Source organism: Pseudopipra pipra, chromosome 3 (assembly GCF_036250125.1).
Source record: "Pseudopipra pipra isolate bDixPip1 chromosome 3, bDixPip1.hap1, whole genome shotgun sequence".
Taxonomy (NCBI): domain Eukaryota; kingdom Metazoa; phylum Chordata; class Aves; order Passeriformes; family Pipridae; genus Pseudopipra; species Pseudopipra pipra.
This window is the reverse complement of record NC_087551.1, coordinates 55,711,028-55,735,966: the sequence shown is the minus strand read 5'-3', so window position 1 is coordinate 55,735,966 and position 24,939 is coordinate 55,711,028. Positions and strand designations below refer to the sequence as shown.

At 38.8% G+C, this 24,939-nt stretch overlaps 1 protein-coding gene across 6 annotated transcripts in view; it reads left to right on the top strand.

Moving 5' to 3' along the window:
* Positions 1-12,359, top strand: part of ADGRG6 (adhesion G protein-coupled receptor G6) — a 105,964-nt gene extending 93,605 nt beyond the window's left edge. For 4 of the 6 annotated variants that reach the window (XM_064649297.1, XM_064649296.1, XM_064649295.1 and 1 more), the window contains 4 exons: positions 1,003-1,286; positions 5,207-5,308; positions 7,485-7,637; positions 11,915-12,237. In XM_064649297.1, coding sequence (XP_064505367.1) covers positions 1,003-1,286; positions 5,207-5,308; positions 7,485-7,637; positions 11,915-12,093 — 718 coding nt within the window. In that variant the 3' untranslated portion in view covers positions 12,094-12,237. Of the gene's footprint in view, positions 1-1,002; positions 1,287-5,206; positions 5,309-7,484; positions 7,638-7,901; positions 8,027-9,751; positions 9,799-11,914 lie in introns of those variants that run through there. The other 2 variants (XM_064649298.1, XM_064649299.1) reach the window with 2 other exon arrangements.
* The last annotated feature ends 12,580 nt before the right edge of the window (positions 12,360-24,939 follow it).

The window sequence follows — 24,939 nt, the reverse complement described above, 5'->3', positions numbered from 1 at the left end:
CATCAGTCAGATTGCTTTGGAAAAGTCAAAGACGCATTAAACAAGCAAAATGGGCAAAATTGTCTTCTAAGTTATTTGACTCTGAAATGTGAAGAAGGCCATAAGAAAAAGTGGAGGAAAATCTGTATTACCCAATGCCAGGTACAAACACTCCTCTGGCAGAAGAAAAATTTATAGGTTTTGTCAGGAAAATAAAATAAATAAATAAAATTTAGTTTATCTTATATGAAAGCTGTATTTTCTAGGTAAGAGCAAAGAAAGAAGTAGTATAAAAATAGTTTCCTTTTTAAGTAAGCTAGTCTTTTGCCAATGTAGTTCGATAGTCTTCTTTCTTCTCTTGATGTCCAGCTAATAATCTCCAGATGCCAAAATTTTTGTATGAGTGCTCTGTTCCTTGCCTGGCAAAGCTTCATCATGATAAATAAAAATGTCATTTTATATGTCTATTATAGTATCATCCTAAACATTCAGGCCATTTGCTGCTAGAGATATAAGCTAGATATCTCATATGGCTGGCTGTCAAATGGCTACCTCAAAAGTCCTACTGTTTCTCCAGTCATGTACAAGTTCTCCTTTAGCTCCAGTGGCAAAAAGTTGAAATTTCAACACTGAAGATCCAAGTTTGCCCATTCTGTTACTAAAACATACTATGCTTCACACAGATGACAGCCGTGAAGCTGCTTGTACTGTTTAAACTTTTCACGATAGGATTGCAGTTCCCACAGCTTGTATCTGAGGTTGGATTTCCTTTATAATTGGTTTTGACAAAATTGTGGTACAATCCTTAGATTTCCAAGGTGATAGTACTCTGAGCCATAGTCACTTACGACACCTCTGGACTTCATTCTATTTTCAAACAGAAAATGGACAAAGGTTTCATTTTCAAGTGTAATTCTGCATCAGTGGAATCAGAAATAGACTGGTTTTCCTTGTAGTCATGTGAATAATTGGAGGATAGTTTGCATTAACCAAAAGTGATCATTTTTTGTATTTTTTTAACAGCTGCTGGATCAAGAATGAAATTGTCTTCTATGTGACTTGTGCTGGCTACTTTGGAATCATGTTTCTAATGAATATTGCCATGTTTATTGTGGTGATGGTGCAAATCTGTGGGAGGAATGGGAAAAGAACTAATCGGAGCCTGAAGGAAGAGATCCTGAGGAACCTCCGTAGCGTGGTCAGCCTGACCTTCCTGCTGGGCATGACATGGGGCTTTGCCTTTTTTGCCTGGGGTCCCTTGACTCTCCCTTTCCTGTACCTCTTCTCAATTTTCAATTCTTTGCAAGGTAAGCTGAATTTTTGTTCTGTAAATGAATAATATTTGAGCTATTGCTATTGCTCTGTTCTGGGGCATACTATGCCCAGTAATTTGACTGGGAACTCATATTCAATCTCTAGGTTTTCCATTGATACAAAACCATCATTGATTTATTTCCCTTATGTGGAATAATGATCCCAGCTACATGTGGATTGAATATATTTCATAAATTAGTTGACATTTCAAGGTCTTTTCCATAAAATGCACTATATTATAAATAGAGCTATTCCTGACTAACAGTCTGAAGTGTTCACTGTTGAGATAGATGCTGTGTTGCCTTCAACATTTCTTTTCAAATATAGGAAGCCTTCTTCCCTACTTTATTCCTGTAGGGAATCTGTAAAGCTCACAACTATTTTATTAAGACATGAAAAGCTCATAAAACAAAATTCAGTCCTCTTTTCCTGTTTCAGTGTGTAGAGATAGCACAGACTTATGGGATATTCTTTGGTTAAGAAAAATCCAGTGACTGTTTTAGTCAGATTATTTTCCTTTCCTTTAATCAAGTTTTGAATATTTTAATTTTCCAGCATAGTTTGTCTTTCTGAAAAATGTTGTGAACTGTACTCAAATGGCTATAAATTACAGAATTATATAGCTGACATTTAGAAAAAATTTCAGCTCAGAGCTAAAATTTGTGTATGTATCAAATGTTATAAGATTCTCAACCAACTCTTACCCTACCCACTAATAAAGAACTATTGAAAGCATAAGGAAGAGAAAAACCCAAGGAGATTATTGGAAGGGCATGTGTTATACCATACACATATTGATATAAAAAATTCATTTGCCTGAAAAAAAGCCAAAACAAAAAACAAACTCAAGAATGTCATTGAAGGAATACGTGTTGCAACACAAATATTAAGATAAAAATTAAATTTTCTTAGGGTTAGCAAAATATCTTCCCTTTATGGAAAAAGTACTTAATGTTATCCTGTGTGGATTTTATCTGATACAGTTGAGATGTATTTATTGTGCTAAAAGATTTATTGTACTTTCATGGAAAGAGAGTAATGTTTTGGGCTTTTGTTTGGGTCAGTTTTAACCTAAAATTCTGGGCAAAATGGCAAAAATGGTTTATTGTTCTTACTGAAGCCTTTTTTTCCAAAGGACAGATTCTGATATTCCCCTAGCAGCATAATGAAGTATTTGCTGCATTGTGTCTGTGTGAGAAATTCAGAAGGGCCTAGAGAGATTAGAAGTATGGGAAGAACATGAAAAAAGATTTAAATTCTGAAAAGCATGCCAAGGATCAAATTAAACAAGTTTTCTGTAACCAGAATTTCCAGTGCAATCAATTAAGCTTGTATGTGCAGAGTGCACACAAGGTTGACCACCACTGTTTAAGTCTCTGTGGGGTAACAGCACTATTTAATGGAAAATGAGTATTTGGAAGGCACCTAAGTCAGAAGATGAAAGTGAAAAAGCTGAGGAGTAAACGCAAAAAGAAGAGTGATGAGCTTTTCTTGGATTGTGGTAGCAATAGCGACACAGTATACGGTCGGGCATGTCACATCAAGCCCAGGAAGATAACAATCTCCTATATGAAAGTACTTATTGCTGTGAAAGAGTTAGGCAAAGCTAAAGAAAAAAGAGGTATGTTTAAAATCACATATAAGTGGTGCAGTGTTCATGTACCAGTAAGGGGGTGGAATGGAACAAACTAAAAATTAGGATTTGTGTCAAGAGGCATTTCCTAGCAGCCAAAAAGCAGTTCAGTGTGGCAAATTTTTCAGCAGTATTAGCATGAGCTTAATTATTGAGACCTTGGTAAATACATTTATTTAATAAATACGTTTATTATTATTCTCTCTCAAGTTTTTTAAAAGCTGCACGAGTATTTTAAGCCATATCAGCAGCCTCCATCAGCAGTTTTCTGTGCACTGGCAGTGAAAAAGCAAATTGCAGCAACTGCTGGTGTTACTGTACTTTGCTATTTCATCTACATAGGAAATTATTTTTCTCTCCTTGAGGCACAGAGTAAAAAATCTGGGAACATTTCTTTTTTGGCTGCTCATTTTATATATATGCCTGGGCAAGCCAAATACTTTCAAGTCAGAGCCAAGCTACAGCCAAGCCTAGGGTCTGATTTGTCTCTGGGAAACAAAACCAAAGCTGTACTACTAAAAGCACATTGTAAACTTAATGAATAATGAAATACAGAGAAAAAAATTCTGGAGACCAAGCCCAGACAGGGCAAAGGCAAAGTACTTAATGCAGTACATTTGTTTTGCATTACTACAGAATATGCATTTTCTTTTTTAACAATTCAGAATGTTCCAAACATTTACTGCGATTTAATAAAGCATCAATTTACAAAGTTTGTAGCTGTGCAGAAGTCCTAAGAGGAACTGCATGTCTCTAAGACTGTAAGACTGTAAGAGCTGCTAATGATTGCATTGGAATTGCTCGTGTGTTTTAAACAAATCACACAAAAATATTTCACTAAATGCAAACACAGTAACCATACTTTGAGAGAGGTTACATATGAGATGCATCAAGGTATGTTTGCCTTTTTTAAATTGTGTTTTTCCTTTTTTTTCCCCATCAGCTCTTGAAAAAATTTGGGAAAAACGTGTTTCATGACACAACCCTTACCTAAAGTTAAGTGATCTCAGAGGTCTCATCCTGGCCTAATGGCTATAAGCAAATACAAATCCAGTTCAATGACATGCATTAGTGGAAAATTAGACCTCAGCAATTTGGAGGAGAGAAGATAATTTGAGTGTCTAGAGCATTATTATCCAAGCTATACCCTGCCATTTTGTTCTACCAACTGAAACACAGTACTCATTAGTATATGGAACCATTCATGTTAATCATAAAGGAATGGTATTAGAGGAAGCCACTTGACCACGTTTGCCCACCTTATGTAGCATTTATTCATGTTTAATATGTAATCATGAGGGATTTGGCAGTAGCATTTTGCAATCAGGTGTTCAGCCTCAGGTTGGCTCTCTCCCAGAGAATACGAGTAAAACAAGAATAGGCTAAGCTGGAGAACAACGAAAGATTCCACAGACAGAGCCTGCCTGGGAAAAACCAGGAGCACATAAGATTTCCAGCTGCTATATTTAGCTCCAAAGTGTATCTGTAGAATGATGAAATTGTACCATATGTCTTGTTAAGACCTACTTTATCACATGGTAGGATGCTTATCTCCTGTCTTGAAAATCAAAATTTAACAATTGCTTGAGAAAGATCAACTCTGCAAAAACATTCTTAAACACTTTTACTGCAATTGCATGCACAAATCAGTTCATTTTCTTTGGAAGTTTGTAGTTGGACACCTGATTAATACTTTTGAACATATTCTTAACATTTTCATAATCTTTTCAAGTACATACATGTGATGCAAGTAAATCCAAGTGTGCTTTTTTAGGACACCCATTAATGCCATTTGCAAGACTTCTGGTTTTAAAAGAATGCAGCCCACAGATCAGTAGGTATGGAACAGAAGGAGATAAATTATCTCCTTGCTAATATCATAGTGTCTGTATTTACTTTGCAGTCTGTCTCTTGCAGTCTTGTTGGTTGCAAAATAGTCATTTGGTTCAAAGAAAAAACCTTTTAATCATTTTCCTCTAAGCCAAAAAAAAAATAAAACTAAAAGGTCAGCACTGAGCTGAATCTATATCAACAGTGCCAATAAAATGGGTCCTATTCTCTGTATTCTAATATCCCAAATACCCATATAGCAACTAGAGGATGGGAAAATTTTTAGTTAATTTCCATACCTCTTAAATGAAGCATAGATGACAATAACAAAATCTTAAGATTATTTTTTCTTTGCTTGTACTTCATAGACTTTTGATCATAGACTTTAGTTAATCTGTTTATCTGTTTATAAATACATGCTTCATTTGGTGTTTGTTTGCTTTTTTCAAGGTTTGTTTATATTTGTATTCCATTGTGCTATGAAAGAAAATGTGCAGAAACAATGGAGGAGACATCTCTGTTGTGGCAGATTCCGACTGGCAGACAATTCAGGTAAAAACAGTTCACAGCTCCCATCCTTAGGTGCTGCAGTTGTCTTTAAAAGTCCAGGTAAACAGCTTGTTAGTTACTTTTAATATAATAAAAGGTAAGCCAGAGATGTGGAAAAATATATTAATCACAGGCTGTCACTTCAGTACTAACAGTGCCAAAGCACTTTTCAGATATCACTTCATAAAAACTCTCAAGTCTCTCAGTTTTCCACTGAAAGCAGCTGGTAAATTTTGTACTGCTATAAGCATAGTTTTGGAAGGCCCTTTGGGCCATGCAAAAAAAAAAATTAAATAAGGATCCAGAGATTCAAACTCTGTCATTCAAAATCCATTTTACTCATTTTCTCCTTCATTAAAGTATGTTGACTGAATTGTGTGAACTGCTAGGCTGATGTAGCTGCAACTCTTAAAAGCCGTGTAGAAACATTCTGTCTTCTTTTGCTTTTATCTTTGTCCTTTTAAACTGTCTGTCCTTCACCATTTAATTCAGAAAGACCATTAGACACTCAGAAATATAGAAAATTCCTTAAGCAGAAGCCTGATTAGGTTCCATGGCTGAAGCTCAACTTTATCTGCAACAGTCAGGGAGCAAGGAGAGCAGTTGGTTTGGACACATAAAAGTAACACTTGGGCCACTGCATTTGTAGTTTCCTGCACCTTTGGCCATCTCGGGTGGCATTAGATTGCTGTGTTCAGGCAACTGGATTTTGCTTTGCTGCCTGATATGGTGATTTGGACCATATAATTCTTTCTCATATGGTTCCTGCTCAATGACCAGTGTTCAAATCTAGAGTTGATGTAAGGTGGCATAAGCTCATAGCCCATTACGGTAAGCCAGTCTGTCCTGGGTAATAACAGTTCTCCAAATACCCTTGTGTCCTTTCTTTTTCTCTTGGCATACAGGGCTTGTTTCAAGGTTTAAAGTAACTGCTTTGGTATCAAGACTTTTGCTTGTCCTGCTCTGTTTTGTTTAGGGAATGTACTCTCATTGTACACTCTAAAACATACTTTCATTTTGTAGTAAGAAAACTTGATTCATTATTTCAAAGAGCTAATACAAATTGGGAAAACCATATTCATTCTGATCAGACATCCAAATTGTTTCATACATTCAGCTTCTGTGTGGTTTATGCTGTAACTCCTGAACTGAAAAACGCAGATGGATCAAACTATTTTTTTTTTATACTGCTGTTGAGCAGCTTGTGCATATGATAGAAATAAAAACATGAAGGATTTGAATACTTCAGTGGTATAGTTAATGTGATGTCATTATGTCTAGCATTAACCAGTCAATCTCTACGAGCTGGTTTTAATCTGCATGAACCTGACACCGTTTTCAGGCAGAACAGTGAAATATAAGTCAAATATGAACTTGCATACATAAACCCTATAGCAATGATTTCGGATAAAGTGACCTAGGTGTCTTTGGTTTGGACTTCTTTTCCATTTTGTGAATTTCATTGAAGTACAGTGAATAACAGCAAGGTGATTCAAATGTGAAACTTCCTGCACTTACCTGCAAGTATCTGATACAGAAGTAGTTAGATGCTTTTATTCTACTGATATTGGGACAGACTGTTGAGTTTTTCACTGGTAGTTTTCCTCACTCAGTTTATCAGTATTAGTTTTTTAAGTTGTTCCAGCATAAGAGCCTATTGTGTTAATGCTTTGGACAAAACTCTTAAAATGGGAATGACTGAATAAACAGTGTAAAATAATACTGCACCAATATTCTAAACAATCAGCTGAGAATCTGCTAGTATGTAGTGTCTTCCTCAGCAGATCAAGCCCTCAGATGGTAAGATCACTGTAAATGATCCTATCCATCCCTTTAGATTTTGCTCTTCGGGTCATGAAAGTATGGTATCCTTATACTGCTACAGAGCTTCTCTGCTCTCTTGTAGCCTGGAAAGCTAGGCCTTATTCACAGTTCTAATCTAACAAATGATTGTTAGAGTGTTAGAGCCACCAATTTTAACTATTGTGGTGGAGTAAATTAAGTTGGAATAATTTTGATTCTTAAGAACAAAAGAGGCTGCCTAACAGGAAAAGGATAGGCTGTTTGTTGTAAGCAATATTAAGAAATGCATCTGTTACCTGAAATAATCATAATTGAATAAATTAGGCATTTAGTATCTATGGTAGTTATTTATGTAAAACTTTTCAATCATTTTTAGACTGGAGCAAAACGGCAACCAATATTATAAAGAAGAGTTCTGATAATCTTGGGAAATCCTTATCCTCTAGTTCCATCGGCTCCAATTCAACCTACTTAACATCCAAATCAAAATCTACAACAAATACATATTGCAAACGAAACAGCCATACAGGTGAGTTCTTACACTGTGTGCAAGTGTGTCTTTGAATACATAGTTTCGTGTTAAAGGTACAGTAGTTGTTTCTACCCAAAGGTCAATGTGAGAAAATTTCATCAATTTGTGTAGTGTATTTTTTAATTATATGTTACTTTAATAAGAATCATTATCTAACATGCAATACATCCAATATGTAGTTCTGACCTTGGTATGTTCCCATACTAAATAAAGCAGGTGTGATGAAAGCAAATCTTGCTTATTATCCTATTGTAAACACAGGGTAGCCAAAGCACAGAGAGATGACGTTCATCACCCAAGGTAACATGAAAGCTGGCAGCACAGCTGGAAATAGGAATCAAGTCTTCAGAGTCCAAGTCCACAGCTGATGCACATGGTTAAACTCCTTCCATCTAACTGTAAAACATTTATGAGTAAAACGACAAATGGAGCCTACTGGGAAATGGATACAGTGTTCCTAGATTATGCATGGCCTTCTACAAGTCTTGGCCTTCTACAAATAGCATGCCATATCTACTGCTTATTTATTTAGATGTCGATGGTATATGTAATAAAAGGCATCATCTGTATTCCACTCATACCATGAAAATGTGCTCATTTTAAGAAGACTTTAAGGGAGCAAAGAAAGAGAGGAGCTGGAATGATTTGCAAGTTTGGTTATGTCTGAGATCATATTTCAGAAAATTACACATAGAGCTCACTTTTTTTTTTTGTTACTCTGTTTTGGTGAATTCCTGTTTTTGTCCTGTGTAAAGTCACATACATTATTACAGAATACTCTATTATAAACATATGGTAATAAAATCTGTGCACATATTTAACCCAAAGATGTGTTTACTTGTTTCAAAATTTTTATTAGAAACAATGTTTATGTATGAAGTAGATGATTTTACTAGAATGAAAGTTATGTTGTTTCTTAAGTATAAATTGTTTTCATAAGTCTCCAGTGTCTCTCTTATGATGGCACACTCTCTTTTGTTGATACATGGCATAGTTTCCAAGAAATACCTTCCTTTTTTTTATTGATGATCATTGCCTGATTTGATTAGGCACACTGTTTTTGTCTAGAAATCTCATTTTTTTAAGAATTAAATTGTTATTTTCCCAGTGACCAATATTCATTGCATCCATTAGCAAGAGGGATTGCACATCAGGTATTATAAGAGTTTAAATTTTTTTGGTTATAGAGAATGTCTGTGTATCTTAGAAATTCCCTGATAACACCTGAGCTTGCTCTCAGGACTGCTCTTCACAACTGTGCTGGGAGCACACAGCTGGTGCCTGCCTCCCTAGGCTGCCTGTCTTTGCTGCCATGTCAGGTTTGGTCTTCAGTGCACCCAGCTGCCCTGATCAAGCTGTCTTCATCTCTTCCCTATGGAAGGACACTTCTACCAGCAGTCTTCCACAAATAGCATCCTTAATACCCACCGATCACAGTGCTGCTGTTGATTTAATAGTAGAGGACAGCCTTGTGTTCTGAAGCCAGAGAATCCCCATTTGTACTCTTGGCAGATCAGTTTTTAGACTCTTGGTCTTGGGATTAATGATAAAAATATGCTTAAATGTTTTGTTGGACTCGGGACTATTTATCAGGCTAACAATTAAACTTAGGGCTGGAGTTTTTGCAATGTGTTCTTAAAGCAAAACAAAGAAACTGTTCCAGATACGAAGTAGTAAGTTAAAAGAAACTTGCTCATATACCTTTTTCAAAAATTAGGAGCTTAATCCCATGCATAAATTGTTCCTAAAAGGGATTTTAGTTGGCAAGGTAATCGAAGTTTGTAATGTAAACATTTAATGGGTATTAAGGGAATATGACTGTTTTATTTTTAAAATTTTAATGCATTTTGCTTTGATCTCTAAAAATACACATCTTATTGTGATACTTCACAGGAATTTTTGCTAACATATACTAACATATCTTCTCGTGTTAAAGTAATAAAAAATAATATTCATATTCTGATTTTTAATACAGCTGAATTTCTCAGTTTGATGACTTAGCTAAATTGCAGGCAAATAATGTAATAGCTATGTGTCTTGGCAAGTCTTGTTAATATGGTTATAATGTGCTCCCTGGAATTGACACAAGCATTCATGTGTTTGTGGTATAGATAATGTCTTCTAAGGCCCTTTCCTCATCAGTGGTGGAGCATTACAGGTAAAGTGAGAATTGCTTTTGTTGAATGCATGGTTGAAACAGGGTGGAGGGATGCTTCTTGCATGATGTCCTCATTGACACAAAGGATTTTGCTAATCAGAAACACTGCTTATTTCTCACTGTTACATCTTGCTCCATTGATGCTGAATCAAAGGATAAGCATGCTTCAAACTTCGGGTGTCTGCACTCTGCATGGGGCATGAAGCATTTGGAAGATACCATATTAGAAAACAGACCATGTCCTGACATTAGTGCTTGTGTAGAGTAGTCTGGGTAAAGGAAATTGTCCTGAAACACCCATACACAAAGCATACATTAAAAAGCAAAACCAATCTGATTGAGTTCCAGAAGATTTGTTAGTATTTATAAAAGTTATCACAGGAATTTTAAGATAATGTATTTCTATTTGGTCTGTGGCCATTATCGTATTAGTCTTTTTTCTTTTTATATCCAGTCACACTCAGAATAACTCTGAGTGACAAAATGTATATGCCTGCAAGCCATCCTGTGAACTGCTGCTTGAATGCAGAATGCACCAACACAAATATTGGGTGGACCCTTATGGGTGGACGAAAGAGGTCACTTCGGCATCTTGTGCCCCAGCTGTCTACAAGCCTGAAACAAACTACTTGTAGATAGTACTTATGCAACACTTTTATGAATGAGAAGTTAAGATTATGTCTGCAGAGAATTTGCTGATACAACTCCCATTTACTTCAGTGATACATGATTTTAACCCTGTATCTAGGTGTGAAGCCATAGGTTGGTAAATGCATACATTTGAAAGGCACAGAGTACCCAGAAATTTGCTATGGGACATGGAGTTACTCACTGCAATTCATGGACATTCTTGGGTGCTTTGAAAAAATCATCTCAATATTCCTGAACATGCCTGTTTCTGTTTTCATGAGTGAAACTGTTTTCATTTCTCAGTCTGCAAGCCATTTCTCCTTTGCAGCACTTTATACTCTTTTATGGCTTGATATCGTGACTTCTGCAGGGGCAAGTTACTGTTTATTTTTCAGTTACTGTTTATTTTTCAGTTCATTTATTCCTAAGAAAAAAGTTTTTATTGAATCATACTTGAAGTAATACGCTTAATTCTTAAATGATCCTTTAACAATGAATTTTTGAAGGTGATTTCACCAAGGTCTTGTAAACAGCCATCAAAAATGTCACCTGTAGAAAACATTGCTTCCCAGGGTACTCCACCTTACTGTCAGCTTGCAATGGTCCAAACCTTGCCTGGGTTAAGAGAATTAGTTCCAGCTTTACTCACTGCAGTGGAAGAGATAAGAAAGAAAGCTCATTAATGCAACATACTTGAGAAAATGAGAGACAAGGTCTCTCCTTCTCATTTCTCACTACATGAGCTCTACCTACTGACCATTCTCCGAACAGCACTTATGTTAGCCACTGGAGCAGACTTTCTCAGTCTGTCTGGGAATTTCCTTGCTCCTTTTTCTCATCAGCTTCACCCTTGGCTTATAGCTCATGGACTCTGAAGGAATGCCTGGTTTTTGCATCTTTTTCTCCCCACAGTTGTTCAGTCTGTACCCTCCACATTATGGAAAAAAAAAAGGTGATGCTAGACAAGCACAAGGTTTAGGCCAGTTTCAGCTCTTGTTGTCTGCTTTAAGATGCAAGACATTTTCTGCTACATTCTGCACAGATTATGTTATTTCTGTACATAGCTCAAAACCTCCACTGTTGAAATAATTAAATCTGTTTACTGTCATTTTCCACTACTGTATTAAGTGGAGATGCTATTTATGGAGGCCACCCCTATTCCTGTGCTATCAAAAGGTAGCAAGATGCAAAGCATCAACAGTAAATTAATATATTAAAAAGTCATAGGAGTCAATTACACTTTAGGCAAAAGAATAGGGGGATAATTTCAAGAAATACCCGAAAGGTCTGCCCACAAAACCAGGCATCTTAAAAGAATTTAGAAGAAGCAATGTCAAGCCAAAAAGTTCTTTGCTGGCTTTTAGGGCAGTAATTTCATTCAGCAGTAGTGGCAATTGAAGGCATATCTATATGGAAGTGACACATCTCTTAAACAGTGAGTTTGCGTAAGAGGCCCTAACTTCTTGTTGCTTTTTCCTCCTCCTAGAGAATGTTTTTCTTGACAAGCCATCTTCAAAATTTGCCCAAGAGGATGGAGAACAGACATCAATCATCCCCGTCCACCAGGTTATTGACAAGGTCAAAGGATATTGCAATCCTCACTCCGACAACTTCTATAAAAATATCATCATGTCTGACACATTTAGTCGTAGCACAAAGTTCTAACTGAGCTTATGATTTATTTTCTTTTTAATCAAAGGAAGTTAAAAAGTCTGCCTGGAATTGAGAGTAGTGGATGTCATAGAATGTGACCTGTTTAGTTATTTTTTCCCCAGTTTATAATGCTCTTCTGTTAACAGCTTCCACTTAAGGACCCATTTCTCTACCTTCTTACTGTTGTGGAAAAAGACAATTTTCCACCGTGGTATTGAGCTGTTTTTTAAGTGTGTGCCAGCCAACGTGATACCTGGACAGCTAATTGTAATCCTGTGCAAATATTTTTTAAGGCTAAAGAGCCACAAGCCTAACTTCAAATTATATAGTCCAAAGAGAAACAAGTCATGACTCCTGGAGAAAATAGCAGACATCTCACGCAGTACAGGCAAGCTTTCATTGAACAGTTTACTGATGGTCTTTTTCAACTGGAAAATATGGATTTTCCCTATGACACTTGTTAGATTCTTGCTTCTTGACTGTCTAGTGCTGACTCTTCTTTATTCAGAAATTAGTAAAACCCTTACACCAGTTAGGGTTTTTAAACCATTTTTAACTAAATAGACTTAATCATGCAAAACAGTATATGCTGTAAATTCAGGCCATTTTTTGTCCATGTACAAAGAAACACAATTTACACAAAGTCATGTTTCAGCATTTATTGATTGGTATGTGTGAAATCCAGCATTTCCCATCACAAGTCTGTGTTTAATGTTCTTTTTCACAAAACAAAATTGAAGACATTCAACTATATATAGATCTATAAATAAATACCTAGAACTCTCTCCACACATATTTTTGTTATAATGCACACTGTAAATATGACAGAGAAAACCACAGAGTGTACCACAGACATTCTAAAAACAATGGATGGTGCTAAAACTTAATCTTAAGTATTTAAATACAAGGTGAATTCTTTGTAAACCCCTGAGTTCGTCAGTCTCTGTATTTCAGATATACTGTATGTGTAGGCACCTCCATCAGATGGCATTGCAACTTTAGAATAACCTGGATACATTTACCAATAATAAACAAATAACATCTTTCCAGGCACCTAATGTTTCCAGGCATCCCTGTTGGATGACTTGATGGAGGTTGTTGGAGGCACAGAGTTTAAACAGTCTTCAGGCAATATTAGGGAATTTACATTGCTACACTGTGTCCACAGTGACTGGGGGGGGGGGGGGGGGGTGGGGTGGTGTTATATGTGCAGAGAATAGACAAGAGCATAAAATGCTTACTTGTTTAAACTTTATAAATATATGACATATTAGCATGTGGCCATGAGTGGCAAAAGGGCGTCTCTCCTCATTAAGCATGTTTGATCCAATGACAGGCTTTATAAAAATTGTAGCTGCACACATTCCTGAAAGCATGCACTGAAACATCACAGGTATTTTCAAGTACTATTTTCAGAGGAGAGTGTCTCCTAATGGAAGTTTTCATTTTTAAAATTACTTTTTTTTAACCAAATTATTTTTAGCCAAATATTTAATTATTTGCATTCAGAAGGTGACCAGAAAGTTGTGCTGAGATTTTTCAGTTGCCAAGCAGGTGGATGCTCAGTGATTAGGGATGTGGATTTGTGCTTTCTCTGCTCTTTGCACATGCTTTTGTGTGTAGAGATCATTTAATGCTGTGACCGCACAAATGGCATATTTTCCCTGGCTGCAAACACCTGGTGGGAGGAGGATGTCCTGATGGTATTCCATCCAGAAACACTGTTGTTGCTACATGGGCCTTAACGACACCTCAGTCTTATAACTGCAGATACTTACATGGTGGTATGAACAAAAGTCAACCTGATTCACTTAAAATGTTATTAATAACAGGGATGAGTGTCGTCAGATATCTTTAATAAGTGAAATAGTCTAGGGAGAGATTATGTACAAGCATTTACTGAACTTATATTTTATCATCCCACTTGCTTAACTACTGTAGATAATAGGGTTCACATAGCAGCTTACTGTGAGATTTATACCTGATTAAGGTGTTTAAAAGCAAAGGAACACAAAACATTCCTGAAAAAATAAGGAATCAATAAAACATAAATAAAATAAAAATATCAGTAAAATATAAACATCAGTAAAATATAAATAAAAAGAAAACACAGTATCCTGAATGAAGCTGAGCTGTAACCTATCAGTTTAATGTACAGCTACTATATTTTTCCTGAATTTTTCTTTTTTTTTACTACCATGTAGTAATCTTAAACTGTCTATGTCAGCTCTTGAATGCTCTCAATTCTACAATGTAAAGCTTCTGTTTTGTAGTTGACATGCTGTAACCTCCCTTGTATATATTTATTTATTTGTGAGGTTAGATATGTCAAATATATTCAGTTCTGTAATGACTGTTCTTGTTACTTTAAAACTAGATTTCTGCTTTATCATAGAAGAAGAGGGAAAGAATAATTTCTTATATATGTTTTTTCTAAACACCGTGTGAAACGATTTACTGTAGTTCTATCTTTTACAAGTATAAGAAAACATGTTGATCTAATTTGTAATACTAGTCAGTGAAATATAGTGTAACAGGTTTGAAGATGGACTAAAGTAGAAAGAAATCTTTTTAAGTAAACAGTTTTGATGTTAGCGTTCCAAATAATTAAAGTCTTTTAATAATGAATGGTTTACTTTTATTTTTCTTTTTTAGTGTTTAATGCCAAAAATTGCACAGTGGAATTCTGGTACATGCCTAGCCAAAATGTTGGAAATAAATGTGCAAGACTAACTCCATCTCATCAGAGGAACACATTTTGCAGAATATGCCTTTCCCTTCTGTAATTTACTCAATGCCACATTCAGTGAATGATCTAGAAGTTATGCAAGCTCATTTATTTATGGTAGCAGTCACGTCATATAAATGAAAGGAAAATCAAGGCAACAGACAATATGCTGGGATGATCTTTTAAAGTAATACAAATGAATAATCTAAAACTCAGAAGTTATTTCTTTTCATATGTTTCTCTCCAGCTGAATTTAGTCCCTCATTATCAATAACTTCTTTCAACTTGTAGTCATACTTTGATCACTGCTGAAATATTTTCTTGAGCCAATCACTTGATTAGTGATTACTAATCTATAAACAATAAATGTCTCACGAGTGGTCTACCTTTACATGCTTACCTTTAAAGAATACAGAAATCTGTTGAAATGTGTTAGATCTGTGATTAAGTCTCATCACAGAAAATGCACAAAATATGAAGATTTAGCAGTAATATTTTTTAGAAAGCATTAAAAATCCCCATGGAATAGGTGACATTTATTAATAAGCATGCTGGGTATGCCTGTGTATGGTCTGTCCATGTGTGTCTGTGGATGGTGAACACTACCCTTGAGATTTATGCCTTGAACAGTGTGGGAAGGAGCCCAGTTTTTTTTCCAAGTAGGATCTTGGCAGATGCCAAACTTGTAAGGAGTGATTTGCAGCATTTGGGGGTGGATTTATTTTTCTCCTCACTTCATCACTTTTTAAATACCAAGAACAATTTTATTTTAATCCTCTACCGTTAACAGCTTCCTACTGTAACCCATTGAGTTACATAAAATGTCACTTCATTTTATTGCTTTTGAAAGGCTGATCTATAATCAGACACATCTGTGTAACCACAGGGACAGCTACAGAGTTGCAGGGCAGCAGTGTGTCATTCATGGAGTCATTATAAAAAGTTTTTATGCATTTACTGTATATAAAGATGTAAACCCATATATGGGTCAGCAAATTAGGCAAAGGGCTTTGAAGTTAATGTCAGGAAAGTCAATCATGCAAACCAGTCTGTGGAGCAGACATTTCATGCCCAGTGCTCCAGCGGCTGCTATGCCAAGGAGGCTTTCCTCTTCACTCTCCACTTAGCTAGTCTTTGGTTACTCGGTCCATTTAATTTTCAGATCTCCTGTCACTATTGTGACACTTCCATCCTCAGGACAATCATTTACTGTAGCACTAGGAAAAGGGAAAGGGAAAAAGAAAGGAGAGAAAGGGAAACTGAGATGGAAAGAAGGGGAAGGACAGTTGTCAAGGGCTGCTCTGCATGTTCATATACTTTCAATGGGATTTCTTGCCCCTTCCTCAGAATATGTCACCCTGACCAGCAACGGAGGCAGGCCAGTGGAGTGGGTGGAACACAGCACCATGGCTATTTGTGGCATCTGTCAATGTAAACTAGTATTTTTGACCCTCCAGCTTTAAGCTGAAAATTTGTCATGGTTCTTCAAGGCAGCAACTCCAGAATTTCCATGCTTGGAGACTAACCTAGCAATAATACCTCTGTAGTTCAGGAAGAAACTAGTGCCCCTCATGATGAGAAATCAGTCTGATAAACACCACACCAGGAATAGCTAAATAAAACTTATGGAAGCCTATTCTGGAAAGGTAGCCCATTCAGATACATCTGCTCACTCAAAGCCCATGCTGCTGTTGGTCTCAGATTAAGTCCAGATTTAGTACTCATGAGGAGTGCACATTGAGGGGATCTCCGTATGGATAGTATAACCACAGCTATCTGACAGCAATTTGAGTGACATGGTTTTCTCAAGGTGCATTGAGTGATCTTTACCTTACAAAATAAATGCCAGTTTCAGTCTTTAGCATGTAACAGCCTAAATTGGGCACATTTTATCCAGGCTATTCTAGTAAGGCCTCTCAAAAAACATAGCCTTAGATAGAAAAGGGTTCTCAAAAACCCCAGCTGTATTCCATACATGAAGCATAGAAGAAAGATTGATAACTCTGGTCTGATGTTTTCTTCCACTGCAAGGTTTTTCCCATCCTGGAAGCCCTCCAAAATGAGGGAGAAAGTCAGCCGTGGTAAGAGAGTGCATGCTGCTCTGCCCTGCGTGCAGATGACTCCCACTTTCCCTGTCTTGCTGCACTTCACAGTTCTCCCGTGCCAAGTGCAGTAAATGCAATAATGTTACACATTTACAGAATTCCACTCTGGTTTTCTTTTCTGCTCGCCTGGCTTGTGCTTTTCCAGCAGAGGGCAGTGGCGTATTTCTAGTTGCAAAGATGTTAAAATCCAGAGAAAAATGCAGAAATGTTCTTCCATATGCACACCGGCGCAGAGATAAGTAGGAGAGTTCATACCAGGTTTGTCTATTATTTAGCAATTGGTTACATCACCGGAAAAAGCAAACACTCTGCATTCAGGGAAGTGAGGGGAGAGAGCTGTCTGCCTGCATTTGGGCGTATTTAGTGGAAAGTGCAATAGAGTCTCTCTGTATTTTCTCTGCCGGTTGCTACATTTTCTCCTTTTTTGCTCTGAGGGGATGCATGGAATTAGCAACTGCTACACTGTTGTCAGCTGAGCAAACAGAACCTGCTCACAATTTCAGGCTTATACACTGCTTATTCCAGTACCGGGCAAATGATTTGATCTGCAAGGATGCCAACCTGTGACTCAGAAATTCACTGTATGCATAATTGTCCAGGGAGGACAAACCCCGGCAGCATATTCCTTCCCCTTGGTATGCATTACCCGGTCAGCTCAAGCATAGTGCAGAACTGCTGGGCTACAGACTCAGCTGTACAGCTGCCCCATGGCCATTCTGTTGTAGGGCAGGACTGACCAGAAAGCTGCTCCATTGGAGAATGGCACCGTGTTGAAATTAATATGTTTGGTCTGCAATTTTGGACTCTCGCTGGCATGTCCCTCTGATTCCACACTTTCACTAGCACTAAGCTAAGGGAAGAGGGGTGGTCTGAAGTAGATGGGAGGAGGGGCAGGGGGCAGGGAAGGACATGACCTGATTTAGCCTCACGACCTGCTCTGGGCTCACTTACTCTTTCTGGAGACAGCCCACGGGCATGCCTGTGGGAAGAAGGAGCAGTAGGAAGGGAGGCCCAGGAACAGTCAAGACTTGGTGTACAGAGCAGGGCACAAGACTAATATGACAGATGTCATGACACCATCATTTCTTCAAAATATTTATGTTGTTGGTATTGCACAAGTTCACAGTCACAGCACAGCTGTGTTACTGGCATATCAACTTTTGGTGACCTTACACAAGTATGGTTCTGTGCAAGGTAGGAGCCAGCATGAGCTCCCCAAAGTTTATGTCCTCCCTACAACCAGTGCTCACTTCCCAGGAAAGCAGACATGCTAGTATGCCTCTCAGTCTGGCTGCAAACATGTCCTTGCTCAGATATGGTCATTTTTTAGAATTATCTGAGGTGCAGGGTGGTCTGGGGATTATGCAGCACTACTCAGCCATAATTGACAGTGTATGACAGAGTACTCAAGAAAGGAGGGCATGCATGGGAAACTAGCATTGGCAAAGCTTTTCAGGGACACTGGATGACAGGGGCTGAAATACTGTGGTTTTCCATGCAGAGTGCAACTCAAAGAGCTCTCAGAGGAGTTTTGTGTGTGTTTGCAGAGGCCTGGGCTGAACTCCGCAGGGAGGGCAGCTCAAGGAGATGTAGCTCCAGCAGCCTTGCTGGACCTCAACCCATGGGTGTCTTCTTCACCCTTTCTTTGGTGTAGCCTAGAGTCGGTGGTAACTGTGGAGCAAGATTTGAAGCAGTCTGGTTAATGTCTCTTGTATGTTAGCAAGATGCGTTCAGGCAGACTGGGACTTATTTAAAATGGTAGTCCAAAGCAGCCCCCACCCCTTGCTGTAGTTAGGTGGCAGCTCTTACCAGAAATGAAGAATTTACCTTTATTTTAGCTGGATTAGATCCTCAGATCTTTGCACCAGTTTTAGTCAGAGACATGGTGATGTGAGTCTGCCCTGAGCTGGCAGGGCAGAACTGAGGGAAAAGCCAAATGCACATTTCAATGCAGAAAAGATCAGTCAGCAAAAGATCAGCACAGGCAGAAGCAGCCTGTCCCTGAGAGTGTGGCTGTTGGATACTGTTGCTGGGTAACAGCCAGTTGATTTTAACGCATTCTGCTCTTTTATTCTCATTGATTTTTTAGTGCCTTCCAAAGATGGGTCTTCTTCACTTTCCCTTTTGCTTTCACCCAAACTGAAGTGAACAGGCAATCCTCTGATCGTATTTTATCCTATCAGATGCTGTATATGAAGTTTCCTATATTCAAGCAAAGAAAGCCTCTCACTGCAATCAGACTGGACATCACTTGGAAACTATTGTAAGGATAGTCTACAAATTGCCTCTTGAAGGCAAAGGTGAAGATGTCCTACTGAAGCACCGGAAGACTTTCAGGAAAGAGAAGACCCTCTGTCTGGAGGTGACTAAGAACAGGCTGAACCTGGGCTTCCTAAACCCACTCTTCATGGGTGCCATCACGAACACTGACAGCAGTATCAGATGACACACAGAGACAACCTCCTGCCCTATGATGATCCTCTTTAATTTCATGTAGCTATTTTTACTAACACAGCACACTGCCTGAGGAGGAAGGTGCTCCCACAAAAAATTCATAAGTACCCTCTCACCTTGGCTTATCTTCTTCTCACTTCAATTTCTCAGCTGCAAACCCTTTGCCCATAACAACTGCCTCATCCACCAAATAGCTTCACCCTCCCTAACAAGGAGCCCACAGCCATCACACTCCACACTACCATTAATCACTTCAGTCACCAGCCTCTCTCCACTGCAGCAACAGCCCATCCCTTCACTTACCAAAACGTGTTGCTGTAGGTTTAAAGCAGAGATGACCACAACAGCCACATCTCCCAACTCTTGAGCAGCCTGGTGCTGTGGTGCAGAGGTCAGCAGTAACCAGCACATGTGCTGGAGGAGCAAGTGCAAGCACCATTGCTACACTGCCTATGAGCCCTGGTCCGTTTTAGAGGTGGGTTTTAGAGGTGAGTTAGGTTTAGGCATATGTATCTCAGGGTTGATTTTGACAGAGGTACATTTGCCTTAAATGGGGGATGGTGGGGGTGGGAAGCAGACACTCTCCTGAGAACCTTTCTGGTTCAATTTTCCTTTTTCTTTATTATTTTGCTCAGTATAACTTCCAGTATAGTCTTGTGTGAGCTTTTTATACTAGAAACTGGGGCTTGTCTCTGGCACCTTTATGAACCGGGTTAAATCTGTGCCAGAGCTTCAGATGTTTGTTTCACTTCTTAACCTTTGTGCTAAATTCATGCAGTTGCCTGTGGGAGCATGGCAGCTGGCACCTCCATTGACTCCACCAGTAAAATTGACAGGGCCTTTATTTCCCAGTTGAAAGAAATACATCCATTGCTGAAAATGCTGCAAATGACATTTCAGTGTTTTCTTTTGGTTAGGCTGAAAAAAGAAGGTGAGAAAGAAGCTTCGGGGGTAATGTTCAGATGAAGAAGTTTGCCTCAAACTGTTGAGTTTACTCAAAAGTTGACATTTGCCAGGGATGGCAAGAATTAACTTCTCGAACACTTGGCAAGCAGGCACAGTCTGCTGCAGTGGCCCCTGTTTAAGAAGCCATTTCAGCAGGTACTCAGCAGGCAGTGGGGTGGGAAGGATCTAAGGAACAACACATATTGGTACCACATGTGTAGACAGGAATACCCCGATGCACATACACACATCCCAGAGAGGTCATGGGGCCATGTGTTTGTTCTCTGCTTTTTTTTCTGAACTGCTATATAAACAATCCATTACAAAAGTAAAACACTAGCTGCAGTTGTCCGAGAGTCAAGCTACAGAAACAAATAGTTTTCTAGGATATTTGCAAATAAATGTATTGACCTAATTCCACTTTTAGACATTAAATTAAATGGCTTGATTGTTGTTATTTTTCATACCATAGGGAAAAAAAAATTCTCCCTTTGGCAAACAGTCCTTCCTCCTTAGGTTGTAATCTCTGCCTAACAGGGCTTTTTTGCACACGAACCTTGAATTGTCTTGGTGCATACAAATCACAACAGTTTTGGCTGCCTGATGATAGGAGCTGCAATGGCTTATTCCCATTAACCAGACATTTCAATGTGTGTCGAGCAGCCCAGTGATTGTGATTGGCATGTGGTTACTTTCAACCAGCCTGTTTCTCCCTTGGCTGGCACAATGCCAAGAGAAGCATTTTAATACTAAGGTGGATGTGGAAAAGTAGCAGATGCAATAGCTGAGGAACAAAACAAATATTGTTTTATGAAGTGTTTTGGCCCATTTACCTGTTCTAAATAATTACCAGTGACTTAGTGCCTGAGTTCAGAAAACAAAGGTTGTTTGTCTTGCACAATTCCATTTGTCCAGTTTGGGATGGATAGGGTCCACTTAACCAACACCCACATATAAGATTCCTATCTTACTCACAGAAATAGTTTTCTTTATATCAGCTAAAACAGGATCAGTATGCTTTAACTCTTTTACCATACACTTATGATTTATTTATCAAGCCATGCTGTGTAGGATGATGAGGAGCATCAGCTTCACTTAGGTTGATCAGAACCCTCTTACTTTCCTCAGATGAAGAGCTCGGCCTGAGCCTAGTATTGTGCATAGCCTCCCTATACAATTTTTGGTTTTCTAGCATGCAGGTCCTTTCAATGGGGCATTGGAGCTATGGTTCCCCAGAACTTGCTCATATATTGCAACACAAATGCACAAACAACATCTATGGGTTATCCGCTTTAACATTTTAGCAGGATCCATTTAGCTGCACAGCAATAGCTTTTAAATTCAGGTAGTTTTATGGCATATATTTTCACTGTGGAGGTAGCAGAAGCTTAAAGCCATGGGTGGATGCTTCACCACGTGTTATCTCCTTGGCTGGCCTCTCACATCCACAAAGTTTGACCTCTTTTTTCAAGCACTCAGCCCTCCCTTTCCATAAATCTTGGGGCTCAGACTTATGATGAAGCTATTGCCATTTAAAAAGTTTGCCCTGTCCTCCTGAGTCATCAGGACTGCCAAGGTGAAAGTTTTTCATCCACCTCTTTTTCTCTCTAACATGTTTTACCTGTCAGTTGTGACAAGTTAAGAATTGCGCTTAGCAGCTGCCAGTCCTCACTCAGCTGATGCACACTGAATTGCTATAACAGAGCTATGTGCTCCAGACCTGAATGCACTGATTTATTAAGTATGACATGCTACTGATGGCTTCTTCTTGTGCCTATGAGTCAGGGTGTAACCAGCTGTATAAAAAATGATAAATGGTTGCTTGTCTTTGCAACGATTTTGGTCATAAGAATAAATTATTTTAGAGTGGATGCATGAGGCAATACTATTTGTAGCCTTTATAGCCAAATGATTTCTAAATGTAAATGAAATTATCATTTTTAAAAGGCAGGAACATCAACTTACAAATCATTGGATAACATAGTGTTTAAAAATATCTGAAGTTTTTTTGGGAAAACAAAAAGAAATCCTCTATCATACTGGATTTATCATACATTTGTCAGCAGAAGGAATGCTGCTTTCAAGTTATAGGTGAAAACAGACATCAAAGTCTTGAGTAAAGAAGGGGGAATTGCAGCTGGTCAGTCACTGCATGAGAGTGAATGAACAGCACATCTTGCACTTCTCTGTCTGAGAGGATAAAAAACCATTTGCAAGCACACTTACTGAAATATAAATCAACTGTCTCCACTTGTCCTGATCAATCTATCAATTGCAAGAAACTGTCAGATAGCTTAAACCAAAAACAAATTTATAGTTAAGACTCAGGGATGGGCCAAAACTAAAAATCAAGGCAAAGGGCAGCCTTAAATTGTGTCATTTATCTCCTGAAAACATGAAACTCTGAGGTAAAAGCCATCCCAAGTCTGGCCCCGAAGACTGTCCCCAGGATGGATGGCATGTGACTCCTGTGACACTGTGCACCAGGTGGATGGCCCTCTGGGTCGCTCTGCTCAAAGAACATCAGACCTACAATGAGATGTCCAGGCTTGAATGTGGTTCTGTTGGAACAATTTGTATTTAGTGCTCAGTGAGGGGCTTAACACATGGCCTGGCCTCTGAGGAAGGGACCTGCCAGGGCACTCCTCTGAGCCACTCCTCTGTAAAACAGGGAGTGAAGAAGGAGAAGGGAGTTGGGTACTCAGTGTGTAGCCTAACGTGGATGTTCATCCTTACTAGGGATCTGGGAGAGTTGCTGCACTCTGCACTGAGACCAAATAGAGCTGGACATGAGACATGCATCAAGGCATTAGAAAGGCAAGAGAGCACTAGTAAATCCTAAGTTTTGTGAGCTTTGCTCAGTAAGAGTCTTGCTAGAGCACCACAGGATTTCCTCCCAGCAGGAAACTGCATTATAGAGTAAGACACCATCTCCCCTTTCCCTCACATTCCTGACCATTTTCATCTTGCGGTTGCTATGCCACTAAGACCTTCCTCCTGACAGCAGTGCTAGGCAAAGCTCAGTTTCTGCAAGATCATTATTCCAGCTGTCATCTTGTCCTCAAGATTCCCGTGGATCTCCTGGTGAGCACTCTGGCACTCAGAGCACAACAGTGCTTAGAGGTAGACACAAGGGTAGAAAAGAGATAGCACTTCCCAAGCACCTCACTGGCACCCTCAGAGCCTCATGCTCTTTATCTCAGCCCTAGGCTTCCTCTGTGACCCTCAGCAGTGCCACGTTTTTCACTGTTTTCCTCTGGCAGCAGTTTAGAGATAACTCTATCTAACAGGGCACTATTCTTAGCCAGTGGCCCAGCGGCAGGTGCAGCCGTGGGCACAAAGCCGCACGTGGGAAGGTGGCAGAGCATCAGTGATACCATCCCTGCAAGCAGCCCCAGGGCTTCAGGCAAACTGGGAGTGCTCAGGCATGAGTGGATGACTAAAAATAAACTAATTAAGGCCCAGGGTACTGAACAGTTAGAAAAAAATCCTATCTAGAAATTTAGAGGAATAATGAGTGATAAGCAGCCATGGAGTAAGTAGTGATAAGCCAAGCAGAAGCCTTTGCCATTAGAAGTCATGCTGCTGGTGGCAGCTGCAGCTGTGTCTGTGCTCACTGTGCTCCTGTAGCCACAGCAGTGACTGACATGCAAAAGTGGAAGTTTTATCTTTCTTTGAACTTTTTTCTCTCTCTGAAAAGTGCTGCCGCTCATACTTGGCCAATAAACCCAGTCCAACTTCTGTATGGAGCCGTTCATAAAAAAGCACATGAGAGGGGAAGCAGGGAAAAACGAATGTCACTGAGATTCATCTGCAACATTAAAGAGCCCTAGACCCATGACCAAAGGTGTTCTTATGAAATCTGTCACATGCCAAATGTTAAACTTCTGTGTGGTATAACTGCCTTCAAATACAGGTAAAGACACAGATAAATTGATGTGTAAGCTATAAAGCAACAAAGACATTCAAGAGTAATAAGAGAAAATGTTGGAAAAGTCTCAAAAACTTTTACTGGAATATGTTAACAAACTACACATTTTTAATTCTTCAGCATCTTTTTTCAATTTAAAACAAAAACTGTGTATACAAAAAACCTGCAGACACTGACAGATGTTTTCTTTTTATGTATTTATGTGTCTAAAAAGAAAACCGCTACGGGAAATAGTGGTCAAAACAAAGTTTTATTTTTGTCAGATATCACTTTTCATTCCACATTAGTTTCAAACCTGTGCTTTCCTGTGTTCAGAGAAGCTCCTCTGTTCCTGAGCAGTGCCATCTGACTGCAAGCAGCACTGAGGATAACACACTTTTCCCATTCTGTAAAAGCATGTAGAATTTTTCCTGCTTGATATAAAGAAAATCCGTTGAAATAAGAATTCCCAGGAGAGGACCTTATAACTTAGGGCACTAGCATAAGTTCTTTCTGAACTCTTCCAGTGCAGAGATCCAACAACTGAGGACATTACAGGCTACAGTGTATGGCTGAATTAAAAATAGTTTTACTGTCCTTTGAGTGGGCAAGTCAGGCTACAGTAGTCAGTCTAAGAGCTGTCTCTACCTCCTACCATCCCCTTTGGCAGCTTCCTGAATGGTCTTATCTATTTTATAGAGTTTCATATGGCTCTT